Source organism: Seriola dumerili, unplaced genomic scaffold, assembly GCF_002260705.1.
Source record: "Seriola dumerili isolate Sdu_G_001 unplaced genomic scaffold, Sdu_1.0 BDQW01000219.1, whole genome shotgun sequence".
Classification (NCBI taxonomy): Eukaryota; Metazoa; Chordata; class Actinopteri; order Carangiformes; family Carangidae; genus Seriola; species Seriola dumerili.
The window spans coordinates 8,062,906-8,085,224 of record NW_019174474.1 but is presented as its reverse complement, the minus strand read 5'-3'; the positions used below and the strand labels follow the sequence as shown (position 1 = coordinate 8,085,224).

The 22,319-nt window shown below is 40.5% G+C and overlaps 5 protein-coding genes across 8 annotated transcripts; 2 read left to right on the top strand and 3 right to left on the bottom strand.

Annotated features, from left to right (window-relative positions):
* Positions 1-140: 140 nt before the first annotated feature.
* Positions 141-5,773, bottom strand: slc15a5 (solute carrier family 15 member 5). Its single transcript, XM_022754648.1, has 10 exons — positions 5,770-5,773; positions 3,524-4,012; positions 2,897-3,119; positions 2,055-2,224; positions 1,732-2,021; positions 1,451-1,637; positions 1,074-1,262; positions 714-845; positions 536-644; positions 141-282 (listed from the first exon to the last, which is right to left on the bottom strand). Exons 1-10 carry the CDS (start codon positions 5,771-5,773, stop codon positions 141-143), a joined length of 1,935 nt encoding a protein of 644 aa, XP_022610369.1.
* On the top strand, positions 5,377-7,830 carry LOC111228687 (coiled-coil domain-containing protein 34-like). Of its 2 annotated transcripts, none has more exons than XM_022754692.1 (7): positions 5,377-5,466; positions 5,801-6,082; positions 6,209-6,347; positions 6,484-6,591; positions 6,698-6,856; positions 6,955-7,084; positions 7,328-7,830. In XM_022754692.1, exons 2-7 carry the CDS (start codon positions 5,814-5,816, stop codon positions 7,528-7,530), a joined length of 1,008 nt encoding a protein of 335 aa, XP_022610413.1. In that variant the 5' UTR covers positions 5,377-5,466; positions 5,801-5,813; the 3' UTR covers positions 7,531-7,830. The 2 variants fall into 2 exon arrangements, with proteins under 2 accessions (XP_022610413.1, XP_022610412.1); XM_022754691.1 differs by having other exon boundaries at positions 5,388-5,466; positions 5,798-6,082.
* A 319-nt stretch (positions 7,831-8,149) lies between these two features.
* On the top strand, positions 8,150-12,000 carry LOC111228578 (ras-related protein Rab-19-like). 2 transcript variants are annotated; one of them, XM_022754549.1, is made up of 5 exons: positions 8,150-8,235; positions 8,792-8,889; positions 9,471-9,659; positions 10,033-10,216; positions 11,255-12,000. In XM_022754549.1, the coding sequence occupies exons 2-5, from the start codon at positions 8,839-8,841 to the stop codon at positions 11,527-11,529; spliced, it is 699 nt and encodes a 232-aa protein (XP_022610270.1). In that variant the 5' UTR covers positions 8,150-8,235; positions 8,792-8,838; the 3' UTR covers positions 11,530-12,000. The 2 variants fall into 2 exon arrangements, with proteins under 2 accessions (XP_022610270.1, XP_022610272.1); XM_022754551.1 differs by lacking the exon at positions 8,150-8,235 and adding an exon at positions 8,468-8,549.
* A 1,046-nt stretch (positions 12,001-13,046) lies between these two features.
* LOC111228577 (haloacid dehalogenase-like hydrolase domain-containing 5) lies at positions 13,047-16,206 on the bottom strand. Its single transcript, XM_022754548.1, has 8 exons — positions 15,920-16,206; positions 15,259-15,474; positions 15,049-15,161; positions 14,399-14,492; positions 14,284-14,317; positions 13,988-14,162; positions 13,686-13,874; positions 13,047-13,570 (listed from the first exon to the last, which is right to left on the bottom strand). The coding sequence occupies exons 1-8, from the start codon at positions 16,028-16,030 to the stop codon at positions 13,147-13,149; spliced, it is 1,356 nt and encodes a 451-aa protein (XP_022610269.1). The 5' UTR covers positions 16,031-16,206; the 3' UTR covers positions 13,047-13,146.
* Positions 16,207-17,058: 852 nt separating this feature from the next.
* On the bottom strand, positions 17,059-22,222 carry ccdc77 (coiled-coil domain containing 77). 2 transcript variants are annotated; one of them, XM_022754675.1, is made up of 12 exons: positions 22,170-22,222; positions 21,140-21,188; positions 20,633-20,819; positions 20,400-20,542; positions 19,721-19,817; positions 19,348-19,438; positions 18,939-19,030; positions 18,647-18,795; positions 18,195-18,459; positions 17,911-18,036; positions 17,636-17,788; positions 17,059-17,365 (listed from the first exon to the last, which is right to left on the bottom strand). In XM_022754675.1, exons 2-12 carry the CDS (start codon positions 21,172-21,174, stop codon positions 17,219-17,221), a joined length of 1,485 nt encoding a protein of 494 aa, XP_022610396.1. In that variant the 5' UTR covers positions 21,175-21,188; positions 22,170-22,222; the 3' UTR covers positions 17,059-17,218. The 2 variants fall into 2 exon arrangements, with proteins under 2 accessions (XP_022610396.1, XP_022610397.1); XM_022754676.1 differs by having other exon boundaries at positions 18,939-19,027.
* Positions 22,223-22,319: the final 97 nt, after the last annotated feature.

Here is a 22,319-nt window from a genome sequence, read left to right as displayed (position 1 = left end):
TAATTGTAAAAGCAACAAAAATATGTACATTCCATGTATTTCAATTATACAGTTCAGCCCACAATTTCCCAAGTTACAGATTTTGACACAGTAACATGCAGCGCCAGCGCCACTCACAGTAGAAGTCACAATGAAGACGGTCATAAAATGGATTCAAAGGAGGTGTTTGTGTAGGAGCGATCCACGGTGTCATAGAAGCGCAGGAAGGCTTTGTAATGCCGCAGTTTCTCAGTCAGTGGGCTGAGGGTCAGTGCTTTGCCCCGCACACTCAGGTCTATGTACCTGGGCAACATCAAGGTAACAAGAAAATACACTTAGAGCCATGAATCACAACCTTTTAAAGTCAAACTTTGCCCCAATCTTCCACAAAATGTCTTTACTAGTTGTTGAAAAGCACATTAGAATGATCTGTAATGGAACTGAACATGGGTAACTCACTTCAATCCATACATGACAACATTCTTATGCAAAATTAATAACCTATTTGAACCTTTATTCCACCATATAGTCAAGGTAGTTAAAAATAACACTGTACCTGTAAGATACACTCCAGAATACAAGGGTATTTATAGCCATCAGTGTGGCCAAGAGGAAGAAGAATCTCTCCAGATTCCCATCATGCAGCATGCTTGGGTAGAAGTTACCTGTAATGAAATATAGTTGTGGTCAAATCAGCATCAATGATGAATTCCAAAAAGTTTTTTCATTTTTACCTCCAGAGAGAAAGTACACCAGCTGAACGATAAAGGCTCCTAGGAAGCAGCCCCCTCCATAGGACAGAGTGAGGAAGTGCAGGGAGATGCCTCTGATGTGGCTTGGAGTCAGCTGGAAAGATATGAGGGAACCTGCCAGAGAGGAAGTGACGGCGGAAATGTCTGATCATCTTCTCTCCATATTTGTGACATGCAAGGCATCATTACCATGAAAGGTAAGCAACTCACATGAACTCCCTGATCATGCATCAATTGGTTTGTGCTAATTTGGCAAATTCAGAGTGTTTGGGAAGATTCATCAAAAGAATATATGCGACCAGTATCACGTGAAATCATGAACAGCTTAAGTGCCTTACTCACATGCAGGGGTGACAAGAGCCTCTGCCAGACCAAGCAGGATGTATTGGGGTGCCAGCTGGAAACATGGCATGGACGACACTTGCAGGACCTTTCCAGACAGCGTCTGTTCCACCAGAGGGTAAGTCTTCCTCTGCAGCTCAGACAAACCTGCCACCAGGACTGACAGAGTGGCACACACGTGGCCCAGAGCTGGAAGGGGAGGATGGACAGAGTGGGATGATGAGAGAGGGGGCTGTAGAATGGGGGGTTGTGATTACAGGAGGAAAGGAGAGAGGATGAGAGAGGTAGAAGAGCAAGAGAGACAAAGGGATGCTTAGCTGAAGACATAAAACTTATGTGTGCATCAGCAGGGGTTTGCATATGTGGAGATAACTCACTAATGATTTTTGCAGGGGCCAAAGGAGTTTTTTCCATAGAGAGGTAGCAGGTGGTGACACACTCCATCAGCGGGGCCAAGAGCAGCACAGGCAGGATGCTGATCACATTCATAGCTCCGATGGGCAGCAGGAGATCATTCAGGTGAAGGTTGGAGTTCATTGTCTGTATGTAGTAACCTGAGGGAATCTATGGGAAACATATTCTTTAACATTCATATAGGGAAATGATTCTGATAAAAAAAAGAAGAAGAAAAAGAACCATTATGTTCCTAGTGGCCTACCTGTGTGATGCAGGCTCTGTACAGCAGCTGAAGCCCGTAAAGAGGGAAGAGCTTTGCCAGGACTTTGACGTTCTCTACATGCGTCTCACTGTAACGGCCACCATTGTTCTCCTTGGCCCGGTCCAGCCAAGACGCCACATCGCCACTCAGGTGCCGATAGTGGAGGCAGCACATCTTGAAAGAGTTCAGGAAGACTCCCAGTGTGGTCAGTAAAGATCCACCTACGATGGACACATGAAAGAACAGTGTGAGGTTGCAGACGTGTTCATTCAAGCTGTGTGCCTGAATACCTGTTTCTTTGTCTCTTTTTCTCTATATGTTACCTTTCTTGGGTTTGTAGGTGAGTTTGTTGCGCATCATATGTATGGCAATGAGAGCCAGTAGCACAGAGGTGAAGGGGATAAGAAAGCCCAGATTTTTGGCCACAGACTGCTGGATGTAAGCAATACCCAGAAACACAATAGTGGAGTTCAGGTTCACCAACCAGTAGAACCTAAATGTAATGAAAACAAATCTTAGAATAAGTTATTTCATTAATATTTTTAGTTAAGATTTTATATTAATATAATAATATTATGTAGTATATTCTAAGATAATATTATGTAGTATTTTATAGTACATATATAATAAAACATTAATATTTTTACTACTGTAGTAACAGTGCATCAGTATGTTGGTATTGGTTGATTAGTCAGACTGGAATGTCAACCTATCATTGGCTACAGTATATATCCTAAAGCTATGTATATGTATGTATATGGCCAAATTGCCATGTATGGATAAGTGTCACAAAATATAGAAATGTAGAGGGCAGATGGTTGGGATATATCCTGAGCATGTTAATTTTCCCCAGAGGATGAACCTCTCTATTTTGAACACCATGAACATTCCAAAAGCACCACCCTCATGCCAAAATGGGAGTGGTGCAATAAGTAAATGTTAACGAAATAAAAACAAAATCTCATAATCTAACAGGATGATCAGCCTCTTTTATCAAAAACATAGTGTATCCCCATGCACAATCCCTGAACTGTAAAGATCATCATTAAGAAAATTTCTTAAATGATCCTAAAACTGATCATGGAAATAATATCAGTGGATTGTTTGGAGTCCGATCATTGGCTAACCTAGTGAATGACTGCATTCACATGGCAACACCACCCACCAGTTGAAGAAGGACAGGAGCTGGTGCTGGTTGTAGCCCTGCAGGTTGTAGGCTCCCATGGGGCAGAGGATGGCCCGGATGCCACCGATGCCCAGCGCAGCAGCCAGGAGGCCGGTGTAGAAGAGGATCTGTTGCTCCCGAGGTTCCAGCTGGTGCGTCATGTGATGAGTATCGATGTAGAAATCTTCGAAGGGAAATGCCACCACGGGCAGCATGGCTGTACCTAGAATGTACAATGACAGGTGAAGCTCATGCCATCTGGTTACAGCTCGATTTCACAGATGCAGAGCCATGACACGTAAACAGAATTACTAACACTCTTGAAATTAGCTCACATTAAAGGTTGAGATTCATAATATGTCAGATGATCGTACATCTTCCTTGTTCATTTTACATATACATATATTGTTTTTAGAGTGGCAGATTTGACCCACTCGGTAGATTTGTATGCAAAAATATTACAAATATTACATGAACAGCAGTTCATCACAGATAACCTTTGTAATGTTAAGCCTTACACTGATTTTGCATTATAACAGAAATATTCTGTCCAAGATCATATAGTCACACAGTTTCAAATTTTTCACATCGGACAACATGCATCAAACCCAACCCATTATATCTTACCAAAGAAATGAAGAACAGCACACAAGTAGAGCACTTTAGTCCTTCCTAAGCAGGTTTCTGCAAACCACCCAACCAGGACAGGGGTCAGGGTGCTGGCGCCTATAAAGCACAGGTTAACTGTCGCAGCCAGGTAGTTATCATAGCCCAGCTTCACAGTGCAGAAGAGAATCATGTTACACACAATCCCAAAGAAAGTGAATCTTTCAAACAACTCCACAAGGAGCACACAGATGATAACTTGTAGCTTCTTGCGAGACTTCCTTGGAGGCGCCTGGTCTGGAAAAGGGGTCTGGGAGACTCGTCGCAGTTGGTTTCTGCCTGGCATTCTCTGAAGTTCTCCTTCCACCATACCACCTGGCCAGCGAGCTGGTTGCTGGGGCGCAGTCCGTATTAGACCATGCAAAGCTCTGAATGGGAACTGGCCTGTGAGGATGGGACCAGCATTGGTAAAGCTGGAATCCCTCACCTTGGTGTGACTGTGGAGCTGGACTGGAGACACATGGGATCAGACACACCTACCTGCATTCTGCACGTGCTGGTGGCTGATTATCCTTCTGTGTCATGATCTTACTCAGAACTATGGACGAAATTGCATCCAGGAAGAGTGATGGATGGGAGCTATTTAGAAAGGATCCCAGAAATATTTCTATAATTACCAGCAAGATACAGACATGATATTGTTGTTTTGTTTTTTTCTTTAATGATTGAATCACTATAATTTAGTTCTAGACTGTTAGCTCTCAATTTTAAAATGTTTTTTTTTTTTTTTTAATTCGGTTAAACTAACAGTATCTGCTTGCAACAACCATAGTCACAGATTAAATGACAAAAATCAAGAATACACAATGTTGCATATGTAGCATTAAAAGACAAAAGACAACAACAAAAAAATTAATTTTGTGCTGCAGGTTATTACAAACACTCACAAAATGTCACATTGCTTTGTGAAAGCAGTCCATCAGTGTACGAGCTAAGCGTGGCTCGCCTGCTGGTAATTAGACTGATAATGTTAAGTGAGATTGAGACTGAGTGCATGAGCAGGTTAACTTCAACTAGGTCAGCGCAGCTAGATAAACAACAACTGTCTGTTATTACAGGAGGCTGTAAACTGGTTGCTTGAAGAACAATGCACAGCCCAGGCCAGCACACAATAAGAGAGTACATGTTCACTAAAGTAAGGGAATAATTTCCAGTTATAAAACATATAGATCACCTAAATAGTTCTGTTTATTTGCCTCTAAGTTTTAACTCAGAAATTTTTGGTGTGCCCAAAATATCTATCACCAAAATAAGAACAAATGAATAATTTTAAAGAATCTTCTTGTTGTAACACTTACAACTCCCAAATATGTAAAGCAGGATCATCTGTAAAGGTCCTTAATCCTTTTTGTCATGAAGAGACATTAGCTACAGCTTATTTTGCATTTCACAGTCTGATATGAATAGGGGGATCATCAGTCTTGCTTATGAATTGTAACAAGATTGTTATAGGCCAAATATTGTCTTACAATGGTTAGAAAGTGTATAATTGAGTAGGAAGTCAACGAAAAATTCTTAATCGGGGGTAAAATTGTAAGATGAAAATTAAGGGATTAAAAATTAAAATATATAAGGACTGTATACGCACTAAAAATAGATGTAAACTGAACATGTGTTTATATGACATTCCATGCTTATTTGAGTAAATAAACAGGAAACCAATTTAGTTGTAAACGACCAACAGACACATTAAAACACTCGCTTTATGACTGAAAACATATGTTGGAGAGACAAAAGTGTGTATTAAAAAGGCGTTACACATCTCCATGGTTACAGAAAAAGCGTTCAGTTGAGCGTGGGGGCGTGGTGTATCATGGGAAACGAAGTTGCTAACAAATCAGTTGCAAAAGTGGAGAAAGACACGAGAACTACAGCGACACTTTTCTTCAAGTATACGCCCAAAGGTAGACAACCAAATATTGTAATTTCTTTCAGATATGACTGGATACACTGCACAAATATATTGTGGACTTAGGCAGTACTTAGCATGAAACGTTCGTAGCAGGTTAGATTATACTAAAGCTAAGTCAGCTAGCGAACGCTAACGTTAGCCCCACTGTGCTAACCGTGAAAACAAACTATTAACGTGATTGTCAAACAAGCTAGTTAGTTGTGTTTGTATGTTTTGCCTTGCTGTAAAGTTGCATAGCTTTATTTGACTTCAGTTAACACAGATAAAAGCCACTCACAACTTATGCAAAACGTACCCATGTGTCGACATTATGTGTTCCGCAGCAGACATCGGTTTGTAATGTCGACAGGGAGGATGCCGAAAGGTCCTGCTTCTGCACACGAGGGCTTCAGTTCGACCCCCGTCAAGACCAGCCGGGGGAAAATCTTGCACACTTCCAGACACTTGGACGAGGAAGTCGTATCCGACGACGAAGACACATTTTCCCTGCTTTCTCCCATCTATCATGACAGCTTTGACAGCGATGAAGAGGACCTGGAGCCAAGCCCAGCTCAGCAGACTTCTCCCAGGCCGAGCGAAAACTCCGGACGTAGCGTTTCACCAGTCAGGTACAGCTGAATGCTTAAAACCTGAGATACCTTCTTAGCCGAGTAAAATATCATAGACTGCGTGATTCAGACAGGTAACATGTATAGAGCAGAATATGCATAACTGTACATTTGTTTTCGTTATAGATGTGAGCTACCTAAAACACAGCAGATGTTCAGCGTTGCCCTGCAGCCAGCAGCCTCACCTAGTCTGAGTGCATGGGAAATGTGGCTGGTGAACAAAGCCAAAGAGGACCGGCTCAAATTGGAAAAGAAAGCAGAAGAGGCAAACCACTGTTTCTCATAGTTTCTATCACAGTAGTGTTTACTTTTCTTCCTTTGCTTTGTTTTAGTGATTACCATTTTTATTACTGCACATGGGTTGCATCTCTGACTACAACGTTTTATACCCTATGACTTAGGAGCGCCTACTCAAAGAAAAGACAAAACAGCAAGAAAGGGAACAGGAACGGAAAAAGATTGTCATGGAAGAGAAGATTCACGAATGGCTTAAGTTGAAAAAAGAACAGGTACAGAACTGCTTCTTTAAACTAAACAAAATCACAGTTTCTCTTAATGATGCTACAGTGGTCTACAGTTGTCATTTCTCTAATCTTTTTTTTCTTACAATCCCAGGAGAAGCATGAGCAGCTTGTAAAACAGAGCAAAGAGGAGGAGGAGATACAGAGACGGTTGGAAAAACAGAGGCAGATTGAACAGAAAGCTCAGCAGAAGTACAAAGACTGGCTGCAGAAGAAGAACCAAGAAAAAATAGAAAAAGAAAAGAAGGAGAAAGTAATGTGTTTTTTTTCTGGTTATTTTTCATTTTATAAAAATATTCTAATGTTAATGACAAAACAGCCAGATTCTGAGAGATTTTTTTCTCTTTACAGGAGGAAGCAGCCCTGAAGGAAGAGCAGGAGAAGGAGCGCCGCAAGAGGGCAGAGGAGAGGTTTAAGGAATGGCTGGCAAAAACCAATGAAAAAAGCAGAGGAAGTCCAAAATCACATAGCTACCCAACAAGTAAGGTCATTTCAGTTATCTGGGAATTATTAACCATGCTTTAGCATTTTTGGATTAACTGACATATGATAAAAATCTATGATTTCATGCAAATTTGTCAGGAATAGTAGTCTTAAGTAGTAGTAGTATTTTTTTTTTTTACGTTGGTTTCGGACTGCTTTCAGTGTGATTTTAACTAATCAGTTTATTTGCCGTGTTGATATTTGTTATGTATCAGTATTGTATCGGTTTGATTTCCTTCAGGTCCCTATGACAAATCCTACCCATCACCCAGCTTCTACAATCCGATCCCATGGAAACCGATTCACGTCCCTCCTCCAGAAACATCACTGAGTAAGACGTCTGGCAAGAAACCTCAGAAACAGAGAAAAAGCCAACAAAGCCCCAGCACTGCTTTTAGACTCAGAAACACTGTGAGAACAGCACAATTGCTGCAGAGGAGATGACAAAGCAGACTGACGTCTGTGACTTCATCTCGACTCATTCAAACCACCACAAGTCTTGAACAGACGCTCTGATGTGTCACAGAAGTATTTCTGTTCTCTTATATGGCTGCAGTAATGCAGTACATGTACTAATTTTCATTATTGTATTTGATTTATATACTGGAGGAACTTGTAATGATGTACTAACTCCAATTTAATGTCTAAATGTTCAGGTTTTAGAATGTTCACACAGATACAGATGTTCATAGTTTATAACTTGTTATTACTTAGGTTGTGATGGCTACATGCACATTTAAAAGCTTGGAACATTTTCTTTTATATTATGTAAATTGAATCAGTTTTTTATTACGATAAAGAGAGTATAAACATTTCTTTTTGGCTCTTGTCCCTGTCTTCTTTTTTCTATCACTGAGTGGTCAACAGAACCACATTTCTTTGCATTTAATAAGGCACAAACCACACACAACGGCACTACAGAAAGAACGTGGCTCGTGGTCACAGCCAAAGATAGACCCAGCTTGGTCAAGTGCCCCTCACACACATTGTTCTGTGTCCAGCTGTGCCTTGTTCTTCTGTGGGCTGAGATGACGACAGAAACAAGTGAGGGGGTGGAGAGAGACACATAGAGAGGGAGAGAGAATGATTCAGATTCAGAGCTCATTCTGTGTTAGCATCTCACTCTGATGTCAATAAATGAAGCCTGAGGTAAAATGATTTCAATTACACTTTATTCTAGAATAACCATCTTTATCTCCATTGCATTGTATTTTTGTCTGTTGTGTGTTGGGCTGTCTTCGTCCACGGTTAACCCCTTTCTGTTGACGGCTGTGGAATGTGTTAGTTGACAGTAGTCAGTGAGGGGGCTCATAATGAGGACACTGATTATGTAGGGCGTTTTTAAATGCACAAAGAAAGATTCCTGGGTCCAAAGGACGGCAGCTAAGACAAAGAAGTCAGGTGTTTACATTCTGTCAGGAGTAGTTAAACTGTAGGAGTGGTTTGAGCTGTTTGCTTATCAGGTATTTACACATTGAGCCTTTTAAGTAAAACTGTTTCCATAAAGAGTTATGGCTCTGTTCAAAGTAAGCCTCCAGCAAATTTGCTCTCTGTGTACTTAGAATTTTAATTAGTTAAATATATTAGGTCTTAACCCATTTATGACAACGCAAAGTATTGCTCAATCTTGCCTACATCTGTCTACACACAGTGCTTTCAATAAGTGATGTTTCAAGTAACTGACTTTTATCTCTCCCTCTTCCAGGTATTGTGTCCCATTACAGAGCCTGAGTAGAAAATCCTTATCCCAAGATGCAGTGGTGCAGGTGGGCTGGCAGTTGGAGATCACACCTACCAAGACAGGTAGGAGGCGTGTCTTAAATTGTCTCAGAATGACACATGTATGTGAGTGGGGCAAAGCACAGAGGGCAGAAAGTGACAGTCTAAAGGGCAGAAGTAGAGACTACACTTGTTCTAAGGTCTTCAGGAATTAGACCGAAAGTGTAAGGTAGACATGGAAACGAGTACAGGATGAAGAAAACAAAGCTTTTGAATGCTGACTTTCACTTGCTGTACAGAAGAAAAGGAATTTGAATCCTCTACTATGGGATAACTAAGTTGATTTTGGTGTTCTTTTCTGAATAGAACTGAATTTAGCTTTAAGATTATTCATAGTATCAGGTGTTTTTTTTTTTGTCTGACTGGGACAGCTTCACCTGTGGATCACACATTCAACTGGAACCACATGGACTGTTTTACTACAGCTGGTAGTTTACCCCTTTTTCTAACAAGGATGTAACTGCTGTTTCTGTAAATAGTCTCAGTTATTATTGACGCAACTTGGAAGAAAACTAGGTCTGTTGCATTGAGGCACAAAGGTCTTGGATCCAGTGTTTCAGCCTCAGTGTTTTTTGTATGTGTGTGTTCCTCCCTTCACCATGCAGTCTGCAGATCCAGAGATTGAGGACTCTTTTGACTTTCTATTCAAAATCATCCTGGTTGGGGACTCGGATGTGGGGAAGACCTGCGTGGTCCAAAGCTTCAAGTCTGGTATATTCATTGAGAAACAGCAAAACACCATTGGGGTCGACTTTACTGTTCGTACCCTGGACATCGATGGCAAGAGAGTGAAGGTAGGTGATATGCATGTAATTTTTTTTATAAATTAACAAAAACATGGATACGTGAGATGGGCCTATGTTCTTACTCTTGTCTTAACATAAGTAATCCCTCTGCTTGTTTCAGTTAATCAGTGTGTTTTTCCTTTAGAGGACAGAGGAGTGGCTCACTGCTTCTGTCAGATGATAACATCTGTGTGTTAGCTTTCTGGGTGTGCTCTTTTGTTAACTGCATGGATGTCTTGTTATGCTAATTAGTTTTGGGTTCTGTACACAGAAGCTGTTCAAAAAGGACTGAATAACTTAATAAGTTTATTTACTTACTTGATCCACATTTGTAGCTATTTAAGTCAAATTGTATTGATTTGTGTTTTGTGTGTTATTACAGATGCAGGTGTGGGACACAGCTGGACAGGAGCGATTCCGCACCATAACTCAGAGCTACTACCGCAGCGCCCATGGAGCCATGGTAGCCTATGACATCACACGCCGCGGCACATTTGAATCGGTTCCCCACTGGATCAGGGAGGTGGAGCAGTATGGAGCTGCCAGTGTGGTGCTGATACTCATTGGTAAGAAGAAATAAAATACATTGGTCAGTAAACCTGAAACATATTTAGACTGTAGGTGTAGCGAAAGGAGCAAGTAAGTGGACACAATACACCAGTGGTTTCCATGATGGTACCCCACTCCGCCCTGTCAGATGAGCTGAAGTCCCCCTCCATTGAACCACCCATTACCCACGTTCTATATATGTTCATTAAAATTACTTTTTTTACATAAGACACATGATCTGGCAATCATTGCTTAGACTGGGTCGGGTTCAAATTTGCATTTATACAAATTCTACTCTACCTCTTTTTCCACAAGTTTTGATGTTAAACAGACCAAATGATGAGACGAAGAGACAAAAATTTTTTTGATTACTCAACGTCGAAAATTTATGTTAGCTGCATCCATAAGAATATTTTGTTACCAAATTATAGTTTCTATTGTGTTTTTTTTTTATTAGTTCTGTTCGTGTTTTATAGTTCTGGTGTGACCTGTAGAGACTTGGTTATATCAGCTGTTTCTCACCATGATACAAAGGAGCTACAGCTCTACATGTGAGCAACAGGGTTGCTACATTCAGATGAGTGGAACCATGTGTTTTATTTAGAGCTGAAACAATAAGTCACTGAATCGATGTGTCAATCAACAGAAAATTATTATAAATAGAAAACTATTTTGATGATCAATTAATCATTTTGGTAATTTTTCAAGTAAAATTCTAGACACTGTCTGGTTCAAGCCTCTCAGTGAGGATTTGATGCTTTTCTTTGTATATGATAAAAAACTGAATGATAAGCTGAATATTTTGTGGGATTTGGAATTTGGACTAATAATTTGGATAAATTTGTGTGTTTTTTTTATATTTTACAAACGAGAAACTATCAAGAACATAATAGGCAGATAATAAACTACCAGCCCTATTTTTATTGTTCTTTTGGGTTATTAGTTATTTGCATTATGTGCCGGTTACTGGGCTCTTTTTCAGATCATTCAGCTCTGATAACTTGATAGCTATAAATACCTGAATCCACTTATCCCTCTTCTGTTCACCACTGCAGGGAACAAGTCAGACCTCCATGCTCAGAGGCAGGTGTTGTTCGAGGATGCATGCACTCTGGCAGAAAACAACAATGTTCTTGCTGCTCTAGAAACCTCAGCCAAGGAGGCCCAGAACGTGGAGGCGGCCTTCATCCTCATGGCCCGGGAGCTGCTGGCACGGAATGGCATGCCCATCACAGATGAGGCCTCTCAAGACTCATCTCAGTTCATGTTGAGTAACAGCTCCCACCCAGTCCATGGTACTGTGTCCTCAGATAAGAAGTGTGGGTGCTGAGCGCATTGAAGCAGGGACGTGTCCATTAAGAATTGCTTGAAAAATAGTGGTGGCAGCTTGAATACTCAATGTACGTGTGTGTTTGAAAAGTTCCTCTACAAGGGAAGGGAGGCTATTTGCATTAGATTTTTTTTTTTTGAGAAACTACATATGTTGCAGTGTGTGTGTGTGTGTGTGTGTGTGTGTGTGAATATAGGTTTTGTATATGTTTTGAATTTTAATATTTATAGTTAGTAGAATCAGTTTAACAGAGGTTTTAAATGGGTAATGTGGTAATGACTCCAGTGTTACAAACCACACCACTGCTGGAAGAGTCTGTACACACTAACAGAAAGTTTTCACTTGACAACTTTTTGTGTCTTTCATCCTTTTTAATTGTTCTTTTATACAGTATGGCTTTTACAGTACGTTACCAAAGTTCCACACTTTTAACCTGCAATTGAAGTCACCTGCAAATCATACACTGTTATACCTGTTCAGTTACAAATATAAAACACTAGCACTATATGAAATTTTCTCTAGTGCTGCCACCGTAATTTTCTCCCAAGGCAGTCTTCTAATACAGACATTCACATTAACCGTTCATAAAATTTTCCCAACTACAACCAGTTGACAAAAAAATAGCACCTTTTTCATTTCTGTGGAAACCGTGGTACTTTGTATAATTCTGACCAATTAACAAAATAAGACGACATTGTTTTTTAAAATTAAATCATCATACTCCTGATTAAGGCTAAAAATCAAAACTGATGAGGTACTTAACTGAAACCTGGTTATTTAATCTCATCAGTATTAGTGGTTACATATCCACCCTAACTTAAAAACAAATACAAGCTGAAATATGATAGCAGTAAAAACAAACAGCAGAAGTGGTCTAGTTAAGACCTGCTGGGGGGTGTATATTTTGGAAAGGAAAAATGACCCAGTTAGGTAGGCTATTGTGCAAAGCATAAAATTCATCTTTATCTGGACAATATGTGGTATTGTCACAGATGAACCAACAAATCTATCTTTGCAGAGCTCTTTCTCGATCAATCTGAACTTTATACAGCTAAAGGTGTAACTGTTTGAACTGTATCTCAGCTCTCATCGATGAACTGACAGATACTTTACCAAAGTCTGAACATAGTAAAAATGCATGCAACTTAACACCTAGATGATCTGTATGTTTTTAAAAGACAGCTGATTTAAGATTGTTTTGTACAAAGGCAAAAAAGGACAGACTTGCTGAACTTGAGTCCTTGACTACATTTATGCAGTAGCTAGAACTATTAGAAACCGATAAGTTTGTGTTGTGTGTGAGAGGTATAAAAAATATTACAGCAGTCTCTGACACACTATCATGCAGGGCCAACGTAAAACTTCTGTAATTGTAACTTTCCTATATTTGGTGTTAAAACTGCATATTTTGCTTTGTGCAGCTGAATCTATGGCACTTTATGAAAATCTATTAGAACTAGCCACAGTAACAGCTACATCTCCCCTGTGATAATCAGGGGATTTGATTTAGGAAAAAAAACAAACACTCTCACAAAGCTTCTGCTGCTACTGGTTACGAGGTGTTAGAGCTGTTTACTGGAAGGCTGTGAGATGGAGCCAGAGTTTGAGAGGCTCGTCCTACTCCAGAGGACAGCCCTCCTGCTGGAACACCAGCTCCACTGCTTCCTTTACATCCTGCACCACGAAGGACGGCTGTGTGAGGCTGGGGTCAAAGCGGAAGTCCCGGTGGCCGTGGAAGATTTGTTGCTCGGTGACTGTTTGTGTTGTGTCTGAGAGCAGCTCCTGCTGGTCCCTGCTGTACACTCCTGTGCACACCAGGATGGAACTGCACCCCTCTGGGAGGTCCTCCTCTGCCCCGTAAACACTGGACGCTCCGCCGAGCTCTGCTGATGTCATTTTAGGTGCATCATCAACAGTATCGGCCAAGGGATCTACACCTCCTCCGCCACTCTTAGCCTGCTTCTGGGCCTTGGTGGACCAGGAAGCTTGGAGGTAGCGGTTGTAGAGGTTGGCTCCGTATATATCAGCCATGGGATTATCGCTGTGATTGTAGACAAGAAAGTCAACATATTAAAAGGAGCTTTTAGTTCAAATCAAAGCTTTGGTGTTAGAAAAAGGAAAAAAAGGAACATGATTCTGAGTGATGAGTGTCTCACCCTATAGCATAGAGCCTCTTCACAGGTGAGGTCCAGCCTAGTCTCTCAGCCTGCTGTCTGATCAGCAGCTCAGCGTAGTTATAAGTCACCACGCTAGGTTTACCAATAAGAGCCTCGTACTTCAGCTCATGGCCTGTGACCTTCTTGTACAGGCTCTCTAAGCACACCAGGAACATACCGTGACCAAACCTATGAGACAGGGACATTCAAGGTAATAACGCTGTAGTTATTCAAATTTTATAACAGCGTTTCAGGGGTTGATCTACAATGTAACGTGTATTTTTGACACATATGTACCTTACCTAGGATTCTTCGCCTCGGCCATCCACAGCAGGTCCATGTTACAGGCCAGGACCGGGATGTGAGGGTACTGCATCGAGCTCCAGGTATTGTCTGGGTTCCCGTTTGTTAGGAGCACGTCAACGATAAGCTGGAGGTTGGTCTCCCATCTGATTGGCTCGCCAAATAAGATGACAGCTGTAGGAACAAACCAGTGAATAAGGAAATTATATAAAAGACAGTCACAAATGCATTCATTATTATTCATTGTTAAGCATGACACTTATAGCTACAGTGTTGACTGTCTTTGGAAACATACCGTCTATTGGCCGTAAGCCTTTGGTGGGTGGAATCTGTAAGACATTTTACACAACTGGTAAGATGTCTAACTCATCTGTGACTGAACATAAATTGGCCTTAGTGGTAATACTCACACTGCCTTTGGGCCTTCTGTTGTGATCCACGACATCCAGTAGCGGATATGCCTCTCTGAGCATATCTATAGTCACAACATCTTGAAAGCCCAGGCTGAATTTTGGTAGGTTAAAGTCAAACACAAGTGGAGTTATGAGCCACAAAGCAGATGTAAGGTCGATACTTGTGTCCAAAAAATAGTCTTGGATACCACCTAGTGGCAATCTTGCAATTCATTGTCACTGGTCCTCGTAATTTGTTTAAATTACTTTAAAATATCTGTCCACTGTATATCACCTATGTGTCTCAGTTTAGACCAACACAGGGTGGTTTTGTCACACCAAACCAGGAATTGATCAACCACTGATTTACTCATAAAGTGAAATCCAAACATTCACACTTTGACTCAGTGAACTAATAACAACTAATCCCAAATAAGAAAAGGGAAAAACTCCAACCTATTCCTCGAAAAGAAAAAGAAAAGAAATCAATGAAAAAGCCCCCACCGAGACTGTCAGGACGCAAAGGGAACAAAGGGTACAAAGATTAAATACTGATAACAAAGTAGGACATGAACAAAAATGCACTGAATAAACAGAACATGAACAGTTTTAAGGTCAACATCCAGACAGAGTGCAGGAACCAGAGTCCCTGATTTAAGACAGGATACTTGTGAGCGACCTCCTCCACAGGACCCTGTCCCGACACCAGCACACACATTTTGTGGAACTGAGTGAACATTCGCAAAGGACTGTGGGACAGCATCACCTGGTCTGGAGACACCTGACATGAAAGGAGCACAGAGAAAAAGACTGATGTAAAGCAGAAAAAAAAGCAAGCTGAGGACACTTGCAGTGATTTAAAAAGATGTTCAGTTTACCTCAACCTCAAGCAGATGTGACAGATGTTCAGCTTTGGTCTGCCTCATGCAGTTCCCGGCGTTTGTGACAAACACCACAGGCACTTTGTATTTCCCATTGCGGTCCACCAGATTCCTGAAGCACTGCTTGGCTGCAGGGATCGGTGTCCTGCCTCGCACCAGCACCCCATCTATGTCAAAGAGGAGCCCAAAGGAGTTGTAGCCCTGAGGATGGAGCTGGGCCAGAGAGTGGGGACATGTGCAGTATAAAAACATAACGTTGTTCATTAACTTGTGGCAATACTACAGGCTGAGCATTCGCCATGATCTCGTCACTTCAGACACAGGGAACTGGGTGAGACTTTGTTCCCAGAGTATATAAATCACAAATCAGAGTTTTACTGCAGTGGATAACTTGCTGATGAGTAAAGTGGGTGAATAGAAGTAGATAGTAATAACCGAGGTTGTAAATGTTAGGTGAACCACACACCATAGTAATCAGTGTGTGTGCTGTGATTAGCCTCAACATGGTGCCACTCTCACGCTACATTTCTTATCCACTTTAATATTGAGCACATCAGCTAAGTTATTAAAAGACGAAACGTGCATGACAGTTTCTTCACTTTGAGTCCGTTCACTTTCGTTTTAGTTTCAATTAAGTTTGAATAAGGCATTCACTTACATGGCTATAATTTCTTGAGGACGAAGGCGAGGTGTTTACATGTTTTGCTGCTCCCTCACAGCTTGACTTCAGCAGCTGCCAGCCCCTTTTCAAAGACCGCAATCTCTGCATTTCTCCAGACACCAGTGGGAAAAGGCCGGCGGGTAGAAGAGACACTGGTACAGACACAGTCAAGCTAACGGTAACTGTCTACTTAGCAAATGTGGCGACTGAAGAAATGGGTCATATCGAGGGTCAATCCTCCACTCTGCGCACTCTCTTCATGCTGTTGGTGTAGCTGCCATCATTCACACAGTAACACAGCCGCTAATGACAATGGACGCGCAAGCGCAGTACGTAAAACTTCCTGGTACGGCATTACGTCACATATCCCACCGGTTTCTATTTTTTGCGGAAATGAAACTGAATCACTCACTCATCTCGTTTACAACTGACACTTTTGTGCAAAATGGGTCCGTGCGTGAAGTATAATTCTGAGTTTAAGACTTGTACATTATATCACAGCTAATCTGAAAGACAATTTACAAAATTGAGATGTGGTGATGAAGCTTTTTAAGAAACTAAAATTACACTTCAAAGGGGATTTTAAACACCTGCATAGCAGTGAGAGATAAAGTGCTATACTGAAATTTGCTTTTCATAGCCTGTCAACTTGTAAAGTACTGTTGAGTACAGAAATTGAGAAAATTAAAATCATCATCATATCATAACTGCTTTTGCTAATTTTTTCACATTAATGTCAGTTATCTTGAAAGACCAGAGAAATACTTTGATTTGGTGAAACAAACAGTTGAATTCACTGATGAAACTGGTGCCAGTTTTTACAGGTAATTTGTGGTGAGGACAGGTAAAATGACTTAGTGCCAAGATATGTTATTATTGGTGCTGTAATTACCAGGTATTTCCTATGTCATTTTTGGTTATTCTTAGTGTGAAAGTTGTAGTTAGTATTAGCATAGTGAGGATGATAAAAAGACACAATAAAGCATTATTCATGCCAACTCAGAACCATTGTTAATGTTATTAGTAACACCTGTAATTTTCTGACTATGACAAGTCAAAATGGCTGCTGTGAAGAAGCCTATTGCTGCTTGCAGAATTCATTCTGTAAATAATTGTGGGTGTTCACTGATTTAAAATCATTGTAATAAAACATCTTTATTGGTCCAAAATACGACATAGAAATAACATTCAATCCAGGTCTCAGTAATAAACACAGTAGCACACACATGTATGTTTGGGATAAACCTCACAGAGATTCTCCTCAATAGGCAAACACAACACATCACTGTCCATTCTTCAGCTAAATCTCAGCTCATTTTCCAGCCCGTATATTTTAGCCTTCAGGGCCATCAGCTCACCCTGAACCTTTTTTGTTCTGGTGTTGGTCTGGCGTACTTCATGCAGAATAGCTAAGTCCTGGTTGGGCCCAATATTTAGTGTAACCTGAAGCAGAAAATAAGTATATGTTAGTAGTGAATACATATATACACAGTTAAGCAGTGATAATGATAATTTTCTAATAACAGGAGTATGGAAGGCAGAGGGAAGAGGAAGAAGTTTTCTCAATCGTGTTTTACTATTTTAACTAAATTACTTATTTAATCAAGCCTGTTATCTTGAAATCACAATATAACTTTCTTGTAAACTTTAAAAAAAAAAAAAAAAATGTAAACAACAATGTAAGACTACTGGGAAACCCCAAAGGCTTTTCACCTTGAGGAGCTGTTTTTCAACATCTTTGAATTTTTGTCTGAGGTGCTTCAGGTCAGTCTTGAAGCCTTCCACCTCCATGACCCTCCTCTTCTCCAGCGCCTCATAGCGCTGAGTCATTAGCTGAAGACGCTTGGCCATTTTATCTGAACGGTCCTGCACACAGAAATATTTCATAACAGGAAAACGTCAGTTAGATGAAACATGGGAATCATCACAAAATAGATCAGAGATGCGCATGAATTTTACAGACATAAGCGTCAGTCCAAACATGGTACCTTAAATATTTCCCTGCCCACATCTCCCTCCTCTCTGATTTGGGCCAGATCTGTCTCCAGAGTAATACACTGCTCCCGGTACATCTCTGCCAGACGGTGGGCTTGCTTCAGATCCTCCTGCATTACCTGATGAAATAGCACAAGGTAAAGACAAATGACTATAAGCTACTGACATTTTTTAATCAAGGTCAAACGTTGACAATATTTATTCTATTCTAAAAAATGTATGGGTTAGCAGGAATGTCTTCTTATGTCCTACAATTAACATATACACATGACTTTACCTTTAGCTCCTCTTTGAGTGTCTGCTGAGACTCAGGCTGAGGCCGCGGGAGGAGCAGGGCTGTGCTGCTGCTGCTGGGCTGCCACGCCCGGCCCAGCTCAGCGCCAGCAGACCCGGCCTTCCTCAGACGGTTGTGGCAGGAGTCCAGGTCCCTCAGCAGCCGGTCCTTCTCCACCATCCAGCTCTTCTCATGACCGCGTGAGTCAAACTTTAGCTGTAAGAAATCTCTTGTGCTCTCATACAACAGGTTCTGGGTACGTTGAAGCCTAAAGTGTCAAATGTGAAAGGAAGTGACAGTTATACACTATAGACAGTATGAAGATTTATTATCATCCAAAGTATCACTTCAAAAAGAAGGCAGAAGGTATTGATAAATTCAAAAAAATACACCCAGCTCTTCTAGGAGTATTAAACAACTAAAAATGTAGACATCGTAAACATTATAAGACCCACTTGTCAGTCAGAGCGGTGATCCGCTCCTGGTCTCTCTGCCGCTTTGCCTGTGCCTCCTCTGTTTTAATCCGTCTGTCCTCCAGCAGAGACTCTACCTGCTCTTTGGCCAAACGGGTCTGTTCCTCCATCTGAGCCTGCAGCGCCTCCACCTGGAAGTGCACGCCACAAAATAATTACAATAAAAGCCGGTTTCAATCCATTCAAAGACCTTTTCAGGGGTCATGTGCAGCATATGTATGCGAGATAATATCACCTAAATCCCAGTAAATGCATTCGTAGAGAGGGCCTGTACCTGTAGTAACAAAGTCTGGTTGTCGTTCTTGTATTGTTCCAGGCTCTCTCCATTTACCCCGTCTGCTGATTTTGTTCTCCTGCTACTCTCTACTTAAACAAACATGCAGTGACAGTCAGGAGAATAAACAAAAGCAATGTCTGAGAAAATTACTCATCTATTTGCTCACTTAAAAGATGTTTTTTTTGTGCTTAACTTAAACAAAATTAAAAAGGAAACATTAACACATCTTTATGATCATTATTATTGATTATAACAAGCTTTTTAACGCACAATTACATAGTTGATTAAAGAGACTTCATTAAAGAACACAACAAAATTATATGCACACCTTTCTGAAATTATTAGACAAATTAAAAACAATAATGTATGTAGAAAATGCATTTAAAAAAAAAAAATGTTTTCAAACCTTTCCTGTTCATAGATGGTCTTAACTTTGTTGGCCTGAGACTGAGATTTTCCTCCAATCTGGACTCAGGGTTCCTTTGAGTGATAGTAACCTGAAATATAGTCACATATAGTGTGTCTTCAAAACGTTCTACTCAACCCAGATGATTTTTTCTTGCCTTTTTTTTTTTTTTTTAAGTGGAACAAGTTTTTGTTAATCCACAAAAAAAAAAAAACTCCAGATATTTGGACTTGTCACAGCAAGAAAATTTATAACTAATAACATTGATTTAGGTGTGCCAGCCAATGAAGCATTTATTAAGAGAAATTAATTACACTAGTGTTTCACAAATCAAAACCTCTGTTGTGACAAAGGCCTCTGATGACATGTGTACCTTGTGAGGAGGTTCCCGGTGGAAATATGTTATCTCTCCTGCATCAGGACCCACCAGGGCGAGAAGGTGTTGTATTTTCTTCCTGTCCTCCAGCTCCCTGTACAAAAGTGAATAGGTAATTAGATCCAGTTTTATTTGTAAAAGTTATTATAAATATTAAAGCCTCTGCACCCTCGCACAGGTATTTTCACTCACTCTGGCTGATTACCCCTTTGTAAATCAAGAAGAGTTGGTACATGACCACACAGTCTTGTGAGGAGGTCTAGTCAGGCAAGTGAAAACGCTTGTTTGGTGTACCATGGGTTAAGCAACCATGGTATGGACTTTAAATAATCACAAATAATATGTAGAAATAATGTGCAGTATGTCCAATGGCAGCCGGTCAGATTGCTCCATAAGCTATTACTATTAACATCCAATAAGCTTTATTCATAGCAGCAGTCAACATAGTAGGAAAAGCGCAAGTTTAACCGATAACATTAATGTCGGTTCCATTCTATCAAAGTGTTCCAGTAAGTCATGAAAGTGATCAAACATGTAATAGCAGGATCATGGATCTGGACGTAAATGGAAAGCAGGCCTTATTAATGTTATTAGTTCTCTGTTTCACCAGTTGTTATAACATTTTGACATTTCTGCTGTCAAAAAGGCCTCTTACTGCTCCTATGGTTTCACCCACCTGATCTTTAGTCTGTCATTTTCTGCATAAAGCCGGAGAGACTGCTCTCTCTCTTGGAAAAGGTAGACCTGCATGTCGCTCAGAGCGTTTTGCAGCTGAGCAATCTCTTCCTCACGCTGTCGGACCTCCCACTGTAGCTTATGCTGGGAAGATATCCAAGGCAGAGAGAAGATCAATAAAACAGGCAAATATAAAATCAACAGCACATACAGTGAGTCATTGTTATGTCTCACCTGGTCTTCTGTGACGCCTTTGTACTTCTCTAGCATCTGTAGCAGCTCCTCGTGTTCCCCATCAAACTGGGCGATCTTCTGTCTGTAGAACTCCAGCAGCTCCCTGGATGGCCGCAAGTAAGCCAGACGCTCATTGATGGGAGGTAGTGGGGAGTCAGGTTCCCGACCAGGGGTCCTACTGTTGGTTCTGTATGAAAACAAAAAGGATGTTACAGGCCAATATGAGAGGGGACTCTAGACCTGCAGTATCAGGAACATTTTACCCTGTGCAGGCACATATGTCTGCAGAGAAACAGCAAGCAATAAACCTTGCATTTAAACCCACTTAAGAAGTAAGACTAAGTCCATGTGGGATAAGACTTAGGACTGTAACAGTGGGGGGGCAAGACTGGCAAAATAAGTCTAATTATCACTCAGGGAGATTACAGTTAAAAGCATTATGTCCCTTTTCTTGCAGAGAAAGCTACAAAAATGTCTGTCCTCCTGTGTGTTGACTAAACATCTTACCTGTGTGGTGTTGCATCTTTTGCTGGAGATCCCATCCCAGCACAAAACACTGAAAACAGTAGTTAAAGAGTTAAAATGATAGGGTTGTCTTCACATGTTGATACAGGAAATATACATTTGGCTGTCATCAGTACTGTAAAATGACTTAATTGTTGCAGGTCAATGGCAACTAGCTATGTACTGAATATTATTATTATATTATTACAAAGATAACAGTCACAGCCCTTGTGAAAAACAATTTAAAGCAAGAGCCATGTTTAAGATGGCTGCCATTTTTTCATATCCCCTTAAAACGTTATGGTTGATAAAAGTGCTTGTTCTATGATTTTTATGAATTTCTTACACAAAAAGTCAATTTCATCTTACTAGAATATCAACAAATCAATAACGTATAGGTTTACACGTGGCTAATAAAAAAAATGATATTAAATTTGCAAGGAAAGACCCAGTATTTCCTTCTATACTGTCTATTAGTAGTAGCAGTGGTACAGTAATTCATGTAACAAAACCGCTAACTATAACAAAAATAGCACAATTAAGAAGAGTTATTCACCCCTTCAGTAATGATGGGTTATGCTGCTTCGTTTGTAGATGTAATAAATCTGTTCTGTGTCTGGTTTATAAAAAGACCACACAGGAGAGATAAGTTCAGATAATTAAAATGTTTAAGTTGGTTTGTGCATTGAGTTATTGTTGCTGGTATGGATTGGTCGCCAGGGGGAGCGGGACGTTTGAAAGCACAAAACTGTTCTCAGTTAGACACATTTTTAACCACAAAACACACTCAGTTATCAGACAGCTCGATTTAGCTAAGCAATCTGAGGTTATTAGTGGTAATAAAAGGGTGAGGGGAAAGAAAGTATGTTCAGTTCTCTTTAACATAAAGAAATCATTAATCTATCACGAATTACTGATGATGAAACTTCAGATGTGGCTAAAATCAGCACGTAAAAGGCAGTAGCATTTGCACGTGGTTTTCCATCCGTCTCTAGCGTTTCAACAAACATGATATATGATATATTTTACTTACATGTTACAGTTTTCTATAACTCACAGCCCTCGGTGCAGTTGTGTTGTTCGTTGCTATCAAGCTTTTGAAAGCCGGAAGTTTACGCCTCTTCGTCTTCTTCGTGGGATACGGAACGAAGGTGATATTATTTTGCCAACTAGCGGCCACTAT